At 45.6% G+C, this 13,228-nt stretch overlaps 1 protein-coding gene across 1 annotated transcript in view; it reads right to left on the bottom strand.

Moving 5' to 3' along the window:
- The window catches only part of polr1c (RNA polymerase I and III subunit C), a 30,635-nt gene extending 17,413 nt beyond the window's left edge, over window positions 1-13,222 (bottom strand). Inside the window, exons 1-4 of the mRNA XM_078212167.1 lie at window positions 13,133-13,222; window positions 12,677-12,748; window positions 7,715-7,822; window positions 2,241-2,373 (exon numbers count right to left, since the gene is read on the bottom strand). Of these exons, the coding sequence (XP_078068293.1) occupies window positions 2,241-2,373; window positions 7,715-7,822; window positions 12,677-12,748; window positions 13,133-13,204 (385 nt within the window). The 5' untranslated portion in view covers window positions 13,205-13,222. The remainder of the gene's footprint in view (window positions 1-2,240; window positions 2,374-7,714; window positions 7,823-12,676; window positions 12,749-13,132) is intronic.
- Between the last annotated feature and the right edge of the window lie 6 nt (window positions 13,223-13,228).

Here is a 13,228-nt window from a genome sequence, read left to right as displayed (position 1 = left end):
TACTCCTTCATCCCATTTGACCTGCCAAAATGGACCACTACGCATTTATCTGGGTTGAAGTCCAAGACCCCACGAAACTACAAAGGGTCGTGAACGAATCCCAGTCCATCGCACAAACCAGCCTCCCACCCATTGACTCTGTTTACACTTCCCGCTGCCACAAAAAAGTAACCAGCATAATCCCTATGCTGGGCATACTCTCTTCCATTGGGTAAAAGCTACAAAAGTCTGAGGTCATGTACCAACTGACTCAAGAACAGCTTCTTCCCTGATGTCATCAGATTTTTGAATGGACTTACTTCATATTAAGTTGATCTGTCTCTACATTCTAGCTATGACTATAACACTACATTCTGCACCCTCTCTTTACGATATGCTTTGTCTGTATAGCGCGCAAAAAAAAAATACTTCCCACTGTATACTAACACATGTGACAATAATAAATCAAATCAAAGTGTAAAGTTATGCACTTTGGTACAAAAACAGCAAGACAGAGTATTTCTTAAATGGCAAGAGGTATGATGTTCAAAGGGTGCTCATGTTCATGAGTCACTAAAAGCTAGCATGCAAGTGCAGCAAGCGACTAGAAAGGCAAAAGATATGTTAGCCCTCATTGCCAAGGGAACAAGACTACAGGAACAAACATTTTGCACTGCAATGGTATACAGTCTTGGTGAGACTGGTATACCCAGAGTACAGCGTATAGTTTTGGTCTCCTTATCTAAGAAAGGATCTACTTGCCATGGCTGGCAGGATTGTCTCCTGAGGAGAAATTGAGAAAACTGGGCCTTCTTTCAAAGCCTGTGGTTATGTCACTGAAACTTACAAAATTCTTACAGGATATATCCAGATGTTTCCCTTGGCTGGTTAGTCCAGAATTTGAGGATAGTCTCAGAATAAGGGGCAGGATATTTAAAATTGAGAAGGAATTTCTTCACTCAGAGGGTGGTGAATCTTTGGAATTCTCTTAACCCAGAGGGTTGTGGAAGCTCTATCATTGAGTATGTGCGAGACAGAAATAGAGAGATTTGTGGAGACTAATGACATCAAGGGATATGGTTGTGATAGATGATCAGCCACGATCTACTTTAATGCCGGATGACCTACTCTTATATTCAGTCAACACTGCAGTTTAATATAGCAGTCACAACTGTTGCTATTTTCCTATGTTCCGAGAATGGATAGTTAAGTCTGTAAACTATTGTTTAATAAATCAGTTTTGCTGTTTACAGTTTAAGCCAATTTTCATGTCCAAATTGAGCAAGATTTTGTGATAGCAATGGCTGCCTGTGTGATGCCTGGGCACACTAGATATCAGGCTGGTGAAGGTGTGCTCTGGATCATGCACTTGAGTGTTCCAAACTGCTGAACGCTGACCTATATAATTACCCACATAATCCACCATCTCTCCATATTTCAAGTGTTTCCACTGCACATACCCCCAGGTTTAAAGACCCTGACATATTTATAGACCTCCTGCTCGTCATCAATACGGCTCAGCTCATCTTAGAATCCCTACAGTACAAAAGGAGGCCATTCATCCCAGCGAGTCTGTACCAACCACAATCCCATCCAGGCCCTATTCCCTTAACCCCACACATTTACCCTGCTAATCCCCCTGACACTAGGGGCAATTTAGCATGGCCAATGCACTAATCCGCACATTTGGACTGTGGGAGGAAACCGGAGCACCCGGAGGAAACCCACGCAGACACAGGGAGAAAGTGCACACTGCACATAGACAGTGACAGAGGCTGGAATTGAATCTGGGTCCCTGGCGCTGTGAGGCTGCTGTGCTAACCACTGCGCCACCGGGCTGCCCCTAATAGTTTCATCATCACCATAATGGTGACTAGCTTTATATTCCAGATTTATTAGCTGAATTCTAAATTCCACCAGCTGCCATGGCGGGATTTGAACCATGTCTCCAAAGCTGTAGCCTGAGCCTCTAGATTATCACCACAAGTGATATCACTACAATGCCGTCTTCTCCCCCATTATCCTGAATGTGGGAAGCAGCATTGACATTCCTTTCCCCTTTTAGGTTCGAAGTTAAAAAGCATACAATGTCTTAGTCAAAGGAAGTTGGAGAGTAATGGGGAGATGGTAATTTAACTTGGCCCCACACTCCTTCACAGTTCTGGACAGTCCTACCTCCTACAATTCAAGGTGCACAAAACTGAACCATCAGGAAAACCACAGCATATCTCTGCATAATTGAATTGTTGCAACCCTCTCACCTGTGCTCCTGTACTCAAACAGTCGTGGGTCTGCTTTGATGGGGATGAGCCCCAGTCTGTGTGCCAGAATCTCATCCTGTACAATGGAGGTATTGTTGTAGATAAATGCTTTCTCCACAGCCATAGTTGGGACCTGAGCAACAGCTAAGGTTAGATTCAATGCAGGAGGTTCAATATATTAAACACAACAGCAAATAATGTCATAACGACTCATGAAAATTGGTCTAGTGAATGTACTTAGTAAGCATCTGATCTGGTCAGACATGAGGGTCTAATGTTCAATTCCCAGTTTCCTGAATTAGGTATCTGTCAGAGATATTACAATTATTGCTATGTAGTGACATTCTCGCATCATCAAGAGATCATAAAATCATAGAATCCCTACAGTGCAGAAGGAGGCCATTCGGCCCATCGAGTCTGCACTGATCATAGTCCCACCCAGGCCCTATCCCCATAAACCTATGCATTTACCCTAGCTAGTCCCCCTGACACTAACGGGCAATTTATCATGGTCAATCCACCTAACCCGCACATCTTTGGACTGTGAGAGGAAACCGGAGCACCCGGAGGAAGCCCACGCAGACAGGGGAGAATGTGCAAACTCCACACAGACAGTGATCCAAGCTAGGAATCGAACCTGGGCCCCTGGCGCTGTGAGGCAGCAGTTCTAACCACTATGCCACCGTGCCGCATTCAAATTTTTTTTGAAGTATTTATTGATAAGAGGCCTGATATTGGAGGTTTGCAGCTCTAGGCTGCCTTGGAGCAGAGCTCCAGTCTTCATGGCTGCTCGATGATTCTGCATGAGAGAGGACTCCACACTTTGGTGTGGTCACGCAGTTTCCATTGACTCAAGTCAGGTGACTTACTTCCACTGTCTTAAAGAGACAGACACCACATACACAACATCCCCCCTTTAATTTTCTTCTAGTCTTCAAAATTGATTTACTCAACCCACAATCAAAAACATTATACACAAGTTAGATATTTGCAAATCCATATAGCGATTGTTCAATGGAAGGATCTTCATTGCATTTATCAGAACAACTCTTCTAGAAGGCTTCAACTATGCACAATTCCAACTATAGTCTTGCATGGGATTCTTCTATACAGGTTTGCAGCTTTCTGAGTTCTGTTCTAGACTGTGCACTGACCAAGGACTACATACTTTACTCTGTGGATGGTGTCAATCTCCAAACCTCTGTTGATCTTTTCTCTGTTAAGCACCTTATTCTACAATGCATTCAGGTACCGTCATTACAACACAACACAGTCTTACATCTCGACAGTTCTTGCATAATCTCGGTTTGTCACTTGTGAAGGAAATGGTCATGGTACGTCGTTTCTGGTACATAGATCCACAGTGGCACAGTGGTTAGCACTGCTACCTCACAGTGCCAGGGACCCCGGTTTGATTCCTGGCTTGGGTCACTGTCCGTGTGGAGTTTGCACGTTCTCCCCATGTCTGCATGAGTTTCCTCCAGGTGCTCCGGTTTCCTCCCAGTCTGAAAGACGTGCTGGTTAGGTGCAATGGTCGTGCAATTTCTCCCTCAGTGTACAATGATTTCTGCAGTTTTTATTTCTTTTGCCTGGCTGGAGAGTCCATTTTTCTCTCCTTCTCATGATGCCATAGTTTTTGTTCATTTCACTCAGAGATTGGTGCTGTCTGTTCAAGACCAATATGTTCTTTCACTTTTTAACTTAGTTTCTTCTTCTTTTAATCAGGTAGAGGACTTCTCATCTGAAAACTTTCAGACTTCACTGCCTGTAGTCCCTCAGTGCAGGGATGGTTTCCCGCAGGCTTAGTTCAGATTTGGAGATCTGAAAATTTCAGCTTTTCACATTCCCATGCCTTTGAGACAAGCTTTGCAGTTCCCGGAACTTTCTTCCCTTCTTACTTCTGAACTTGTTTAACTGTAGCAAATATCTTCTTTTTAAAATCTTCTTCTCTGATTCCCCTTTTAAATTTAAAACATAGCTTTCTTCTAACTGGGTATATCTTCTTTTAACTTCAGCTCGTCCTCTTTTTCTGTGACTCAAGTTTCACTTTCCTTGCTCCTAAAGGCTCATCTCTTTTCATTTTAATTTTTCTTACATTATTTCCAAATCTCTTTACTCGCTGGCCACAACAGTTCGGTACTTCGACTGCCCTCAGAATCTGGCACTAGCTCAACAACTCTTGCTGAGTCTATTTGCCCCAGAGGTATCCCTTTCTTCCAACTTCAATTAGTCACAAGTAGGCTGTGCCATTCAATTGATCCCATCCTCGTTGGCAATATGTTACGTACTGGCAATCTAGCATCGTCAAGAAATTTCAAACTTTGTTAGGAACAAAAGGTATTTATTGATAAGAGACTTGGTAGAGGATGTTTGCAGCTCTGGGCTGCCCTGGAGGAGAGTTCCGGTCCTTACACGCTTACTACATGGCTGCTCGATAATTCTGCCCGAGAGAGGACTCCACCCTCTGGTCTGATCAATCAAGATTCTATGATTTTCAGTTTCCATTGATCCCTCAAGTCACTTCTGCTAAACTGTCTTAAAAGAGACAGACACCACATACATAACAATTATCTCCATCTGGGTACCTACTTTGATGGGAAAACAGGTTTAGTGTGTGTATGAAATCTGACCCTGAACAACGGACGTGTGTCTGCGAATGAATCACTGGGTCAAGAGGAGTTGGATAGGAGCTCCTGGTTCTGATTACTGGAAGTGTGGATGTTGGGTGATAACAGGATTGGGTTTAGCCATGACTATTGAAGCCAATTATCATTGCTCTGGTTACCACCTAGCTCAGCACATTTGAAGCTGCTGTGTAGTTCAGCATCAAACTGAAAGGTGGTAGTAACTGTGCAGTTTTCTTAAACAAGGTGAACATTGCTACAGTGAAAAGAAAGCTCGAACTAAAAATGTCAAAAGCGAGTATTACTACAGCACATGGTTATCAAATGTCTGACTGAATTTTCTACATCTATGCATATTTTTAAAAAAGCACATTTGATTTTAAACTTAGTATCACTGACAGTTGCTTGCTAGTGTTATTTGAACATTACTGAAAAGAGAGACACATTGTCAAACCCTTGACTCATCGGAGACATAACTAACACAAAAGATGGTTGTGGCGATTGGAGGTCAGACATCTCAGCTCCAGAACATCACTGCAGGGGTTCCTCAGGGGGTAGTGTCTTAGGCCCAACCATCTTCAGTTGCTTCATCAATAATCTTCCCTCCCTCATAGAAAAAGTGAGAGGGCATGGAATCCAAGGGGCTGTTGCCCTGTGGATCCAGAACTGGCTTGCCCAATACACATCTTTTTAGCCTGTCTTGATGCTCTCTCCACTCCCATTGTTTTGTTTCTTAAAGACTGGATTAGTTGTAAGTATTCGCATTCCAACCATTATTCATGTAAATTGAGTCTGTGTCTTATAAGTTCTGTTTGTGAACAGAATTCCCACTCACCTGAAGAAGGGGCTCAGAGCCTCGAAAGCTTGTGTGGCTTTTGCTACCAAATAAACCTGTTGGACTTTAACCTGGTGTTGTTAAACTTCTTACTGTGTTTGCCCAAAGGAGGCAGAGAGTGTGTATAGATGGGTCTTTTTCTAAATGGAGGTCGGTCACCAGTGGTGTGCCCCAGGGATCTGTTCTGGGACCCTTGTTGTTTGTCATTTTCATAAATGACCTGGATGAGGAAGTGGAGGGATGGGTTGGTAAGTTTGCCGATGACACAAAGGTTGGTGGGGTTGTGGATAGTCTGGAGGGATGTCAGAAGTTTCAGAGGGACATAGATAGGATGCAAGACTGGGCAGAGAAGTGGCAGATGGACTTCAACCCAGATAAATGCGTAGTGGTCCATTTTGGCAGGTCAACTGGGATGAAGGAGTACAATATAAAGGGAAAGACTCTTAGTACTGCAGAGGATCAGAAGGACCTTGGGGTCCGGGTCCATAGGACTCTAAAATCGGCCCCGCAGGTGGAGGAGGTGGTTAAGAAGGCGTATGGTGTGCTGGCCTTTATCAATCGAGGGATTGAGTTGAGGAGTCCAGGGATAATGATGCAGCTATATAAGACCCTCGTCAGACCCCACTTGGAGTACTGTGCTCAGTTCTGGTCGCCTCATTACAGGAAGGATGTGGAAAAGATTGAAAGGGTGCAGAGGCGATTTACAAGGATGTTGCCTGGATTGAGTGGCATGCCTTATGAGGATAGGCTGAGGGAGCTCGGTCTTTTCTCCTTGGAGAGACGTAGGATGAGAGGAGACCTAATAGAGGTATATAAGATGTTGAGAGGCATAGATCGGGTGGACTCTGAGGCTTTTTCCCAGGGTGGAAATGGCTGCTACGAGAGGACACAGGTTTAAGGTGCTGGGGTGTAGGTACAGGGGAAATGTTAGGGGGAGGATTTTCACACAGAGGGTGGTGGGTGAGTGGAATCGGCTGCCGTCAGTGGTGGTGGAGGCAAACTCAATAGGGTCTTTTAAGAGACTCCTGAATGAATACATGGGACTTAATAGGATGGAGGTTATAGGTAGGCCTAGAAGGTAGGGATATGTTCGGCACAAGTTATGGGGCCGAAGGGCCTGTTTTGTGCTGTAGTTTTCTATGTTTCTATAAGGTTAGAAGTGGAGATGTTCATTGATGATTGCACAATGTTCAGCACCATTCGCGATTCCTCAACTATTGAAGCAGTCCACATCCGAATGCATTAACACCTGGACAATATCCAGGCTTGGGCTGGCAAGTGGCAATATAACATTCGTGCCACACAAGTGCTAGGAAATAACCATCTCCAACAAGAGAGAATCTAACCACCATCCCTTGACATCTACTCACTGAATCCCCAACTATCAACCTCCTGGGGGAGTTACCATGGACCAGAAACTTAACTGGATTAGCCATATAAATACTGTGACTACCAGAGCAGGTCAGAGGCTAGGAATCCTATGGCGAGTAACTTACCCTCCGAGTCCCCAAAGGCTGTCCGTCATCTATAAGACTCAAGTGAGGAGTGTGACAGAATCTCTCCACTTATCTGGATGAGTGCTGCTCAAATCATGAAGCTATCTCGGGACAAAGGAGTCCTCTCGATTGACACTCCCTCCATCACTAATCCACACTGGCAGCAGTGTCTACCATCCACAAGATACACTGCAGCACCTCACCAAGGCTATTTCGACAGGAATTGCTATGAGTGTACCCATGGACTGCTATGGTTCAAGATGGCCGCTCACCACCACCTTCTCAAGGGCAATGAGAGAAGGGCAATAAATACTGGCCTAACCAGCAATGCCCACATTCTGTGACAGAAAATATATATTAAAAAGTTTGTCGTTCACAGATGAGAACACAATCCCTTTAGTGTTTGTCCTGATGAGTACAAGATTAAAAGGTTTAGCAACATGCCTCTCTTCAGCAATACTATGACTGAGTGCTATAAGATTACCATTATTAACACAAGACAGCCTGCAGTTTCATTACCTCAGCAAGAAGGATCCGGCGGAAGGCATTCGCAATTGCAGCGTCAATTCCGACCATATCGAACTCCAGTGTATCTTCCTCCAACCGAACAATATCAACCCTGAAATTCTGAGAGAGAGACAAACTTCACAGGGAAGTCACATTGTATTTCAGTGTTGGAGCCACTCAGTCCGCAGATGCTACATGGTTTCGGGAGAGTCAACAAGCTGACCGTATCTGCATGTTGCAAACAGATTTCCCGGCGACTTAAGGTAACAAACAGGGAACTAAACATGGAATGAGCAGGAGCTCACAATCTACAGGACCACTCCCTGATGCGTGCAGCTGCTGTACTTTTACTTTTGTGGGATTAATCCATTATTAAGCTGGGATTTTACACAAGTCACAAGAATACTCTTCTGATTAATGGCAGGGAGTTCAGAAATAAGGAGGAAAGTGTCGGGATATCTGTCTTATATGACAAAAGCTTAACCTATAATGCTACTTTGCCATCATTGAAGAAAGACAACAAAGCTACTTCTTCCTCCACGTAATCCCAAAGGCCTGAAATTGAGAAGAATGGGAGGTGATCTCACTGAAATGGATAAAAAATTTTGGCAGCTTGTTAGTGTAGATGCTGTTTCCCCTGACTGGAGTCGAGAACTGGAGTATCATCACACGCTAAACAGTAGGTCATTTAGGACTGAGATAAGAATAGTTTCTCTACCACAGGTCTGTAATTTCCTAGTTTATCTCTACCACCCTGCTTGAAAAGTGGAACCACATCAGCCATCCACCAATTCTCTAGCACTTCATCTGTGATGTTGAGATGCCGGCGTTGGACTGGGATAAACACAGTAAGTCTCACAGCACCAGGTTAAAGTCCAACAGGTTTATTTTGTAGCAAAGTCCACTAGCTTTTGGAGCGCTGCTCCTTCGTCAGGTGAGTGGGAGTTCTGTTCACAAACAGGGCATATAAAGACACAAACTCAATTTACAAAATAATGGTTGGAATGCGAGTCTTTACAGGTAATCAAGTCTCAAAGGTACAGACAATGCGAGTGGAGAGAGCGTTAGGCACAGGTTAAAGAGATGTGTATTGTCTCCAGACAGGACAGTTAGTGAGATTTTATAAGCCCAGGCAAGTCATGGGGATTACAGATAGTGTGACATGAACCCAAGATCCTGGTTGAGGCCGTCCTCATGTGTGCGGAACTTGGCTATCAGTCTCTGCTCAGTGACTCTGCGCTGTCGTGTCCTGTGGGGGAACACTTCAGCAGTCATAGGCATTCGGCCTCTGATCTTTGCGTAAGCGTTCTCCAAGGCGGCCTTCACGACACACGCAGAGTCGCTGAGCAGAAACTGATAGCCAAGTTCCGCACACATGAGGACGGCCTCAACCTGGATCTTGGGTTCATGTCACACTATCTGTAACCCCCATGACTTGCCTGGGCTTGCAAAATCTCACTGACTGTCCTGTCTGGAGACAATACACATCTGAGAGGTCATAGGTTCAAGGTGAGGGGGGGGGAGGTTTAACACAGATATCAGAAGGACGTATTTTACACAGAGGGTAGTGGGGGCCTGGAATGCGCTGCCGGGCGAGGTGGTGGAGGCGGACACACTGGGAACGTTTAAGACTTATCTAGATAGCCACATGAACGGAGTGGGAATGGAGGGATACAAAAGAATGGTCTAGTTTGGACCAGGGAGCGGCGGGCTTGGAGGGCCGAAGGGCCTGTTCTCTTTAACCTGTGCTTAACCCTCTCTCCACTCACATTGTCTGTACCTTTGAGACTTGATTACCTGTAAAGACTCGCATTCCAACCATTATTTTGTAAATTGAGTTTGTGTCTTTATGTGCCCTGTTTGTGAACAGAACTCCCACTCACCTGACGAAGGAGCAGCGCTCCGAAAGCTAGTGGATTTTGCTACAAAATAAACCTGTTGGGCTTTAACCTGGTGTTGTGAGGCTTCTTACCTCCTCTATGGCCAGAGAGGAATTAATGATTTGGGTCAGAGTTCCTGTAATTTCTTTTGTTGCCTCCCACAGCTGCCTGGGATACAACATGTCCAGACCTGGGGATTTATCTACTCTCAAGCCTGCCTAAACCTCCAATACCTCCTTACTCCCTAGGTCAAACTGTTCAAAAACACCTCAGTCCTTCTCCCCGAATCCTGTACCTATATCGCTCTTCACCAGAGTGAAGACAGATCTGAAGTACACATTCAATGCCCGACCAATGTCCTCCAGCACCATGCAGATTGCTCCCCTGGTCCCTACTCTTTCCCTGGTTTCTACTCTTCCCCTTAAAATACTTTTAGAATATCTTGGGATTCTCCCTAATCTTATCTGCCAGTGTTTTTTCATGCCCCCCTCTTTGCTCTCCTAATTGCTTAAAGTTCCTCCCTGTATTGCTATTTTCCAATAAGGTCTTCATTGATTTGCTTCCTTTGTACCCACTAAAAGCCTTTCTTTTCTTTCTTGTCCAGTCCTGAATATCCCTAGACATCCCCTGTGCTTGCTGCCCCTACATTTGCTCCAGCCTTGGGTGACTGTCCATGTGGAGTTTGCGTGTTCTCCCTATGTCTGTGTGGGATTCCTCTGGGTGCTCCAGTTTCCTCCCACTGTACAAAGATATGGAGGTTAAGGCCATAGTAAAATGATGGGGTTACAGGGATAGGGTAGGATGGTATGGGCTGGGGAGGATGTTCATTCAGAGAATTTGTGCAGACTTATTGGGCCAAATGCCCTCCTTCTACACTCTAGAAATTCTATGATTAATTTCACCCTAAAAGAACGTGTTGGGCCAGTACTCTCCCCGTTTCCTCATTTGAAAGAAACAATATTTTTCACCATATCCCATGTGACAATAATAAATCAATCAGCAGGAGGTTTTTTTAGGGAATATAAAGACTGACAAATCCCCAGGGCCTGATGGAATCTATCCAAGGCTGCTCAGGGAGACGAGAGATGAAATCGCTGGGCCTCGGACGCAAATCTTTGTCTCGTCACTGGACACAGGTGAGGTCCCAGAGGATTGGAGGATAGCTAATGTGGTCCCGTTATTTAAGAAGGGTAGGAAGGATAACCCAGGTAATTATAGGCCGGTGAGCTTGACGTCCGTGGTGGGGAAATTGTTGGAGAGGATTCTTAGAGATAGGATGTATGTGCATTTAGAAAGGAATAAACTCATTAACGATAGTCAGCATGGTTTTGTGAGAGGGAGGTCCTGCCTCACTAACCTTTTTTGAAGAAGTGACCAGAATGGTTGACGAGGGAAGGGCCGTGGATGTCGTCTATATGGACTTTAGTAAAGCGTTTGACAAAGTCCCTCATGGTAGGTTGGTGCAAAAGGTTGATCTCAAGGGATAAAGGGGGAGGTGGCTAGATGGGTGGAGAACTGGCTTGGTCACAGAAGACAGAGGGTGGTAGTGGAAGGGTCTTTTTCCGGCCGGAGGCCTGTGACTAGTGGTGTTCTGCAGGGCTCTGTATTGGGACCTCTGCTGTTTGTGATTTATATAAATGATCTGGAAGAAGGTGTAACTGGGGTGATCAGCAAGTTTGCGGACGACACGAAAATGGCTGGACTTGCAGATAGTGAGGAACATTGTCAGAGGCTACAGAAGGATATAGATAGTCTGGAAATTTGGGCAAAGAAATGGCAGATGGAGTTCAATCCAGATAAATGCGAAGTGATGCATTTTGGTAGAACTAATGTAGGGGGGAGCTATACGATAAATGGCAGAACCATAAAGGGTGTAGATACGCAGAGGGACCTGGGTGTGCAAGTCCACAGATCCTTGAAGGTGACGTCTCAGGTGGAGAAGGTAGTGAATAAGGCATATGGCATGCTTGCCTTTATAGGACGGGGCATAGAGTATAAAAGTTGGGGTCTGATGTTGCAGTTGTATAGAACGTTGGTTCGGCCGCATTTGGAATACTGCGCCCAGTTCTGGTCACCACTATACCAGAAGGACGTGGAGGCTTTAGAGAGAGTGCAGAGGAGGTTTACCAGGATGTTGCCTGGTATGGAGGGGCTTAGTTATGAGGAGAGATTGGGTAAACTAGGGTTGTTTCACTGGAAAGACGGAGGATGAGGGGTGACCTAATAGAGGTGTATAAAATTATGAAAGGCATAGATAGGGTGAACGGTGGGAAGCTTTTTCCCAGGTCGGTGGTGACGTTCCCGAGGGGTCATAGGTTCAAGGTGAAGTGGGGGAGGTTTAACACAGATATCAGAAGGACATATTTTACACAGAGGGTGGTGGGGGCCTGGAATGCGCTGCCGGACAAGGTGATGGAGGCGGACACACTGGGAGCATTTAAGACTTATCTAGATAGCCACATGAACGGAGTGGGAATGGAGGGACACAAAAGAATGGTCTAGTTTGGACCAGGGAGTGGCGCGGGCTTGGAGGGCCAAAGGGCCTGTTCCTGTGCTGTATTGTTCTTCGTTTTTGTTCTTTAAGATGGTTGAGCCCCAAGGAACCCCTGCAGTGATGTCTTGGGACCACCACAATCATCTTCCTTTGCGCTAGGTATGACTCCAATGACTTGTCCAATGTGCCTAATATTGCCATAAATTCTGGGCCCTCCATGAACTAATCAACATGGATAATGATGTGAGAAAGATTGTGTAAAATGAGAATATGTCTGGAAATGTAAACAGTGAAGGAGAATCCCAGAAACTAAAAGAGAAAATGCTGGAAAATCTCAGCAGGTCTGGCAGCATCTGTAAGGAGAGAAAAGAGCTGACGTTTTGTGTCCAGATGGGGTCAAAGCTTTGACAAAGGGTCATCTGGACTCGAAATGTCAGCTCTTTTCTCTCCTTACAGATGCTGCCAGACCTGCTGACATTTTCCAGCGTTTTCTCTTTTAGTTTCAGATTCCAGCAGCCGCAGTAATTTGCTTTTATGAAGGAGAATCCCAGTGCGGTGTTATTGTCCAGCGGAATGTTTTGACTGTAACACGGATTTTACCTCCTCAAACCGCCGCTGGTTCCACGTGTCGTCGTAGCCAGGGTAATTTCCCGGGAAATCAGTGGTATGAACCTGCAGGAGAAACACAACCACTGTCAATGGCAAATCTCACCGACCGGCACTGGGCAATTAAACACCGCACCGACCGGCACTGGGCAATTAAACACCGCACCGACCGGCACTGGGCAATTAAACACCGCACCGACCGGCACTGGGCAATTAAACACCGCACCGACCGGCACTGGGCAATTAAACACCGCACCGACCGGCACTGGGCAATTAAACACCGCACCGACCGGCACTGGGCAATTAAACACCGCACCGACCGGCACTGGGCAATTAAACACCGCACCGACCGGCACTGGGCAATTAAACACCGCACCGACCGGCACTGGGCAATTAAACACCGCACCGACCGGCACTGGGCAATTAAACACCGCACCGACCGGCACTCACATTCTGGATGCCGAATTCTTTCAGAACCACGCGGTTGCGGATTAAATCGATTGGCTCGGAAGCAGACGCCATGATGGTCACTGTCCTTTCACCCCG

The sequence above is a fragment of the Mustelus asterias genome, chromosome 5 (genome assembly GCF_964213995.1).
Source record: "Mustelus asterias chromosome 5, sMusAst1.hap1.1, whole genome shotgun sequence".
NCBI classification, from domain to species: Eukaryota; Metazoa; Chordata; class Chondrichthyes; order Carcharhiniformes; family Triakidae; genus Mustelus; species Mustelus asterias.
This window is presented reverse-complemented; position numbering and strand designations above follow the sequence as displayed.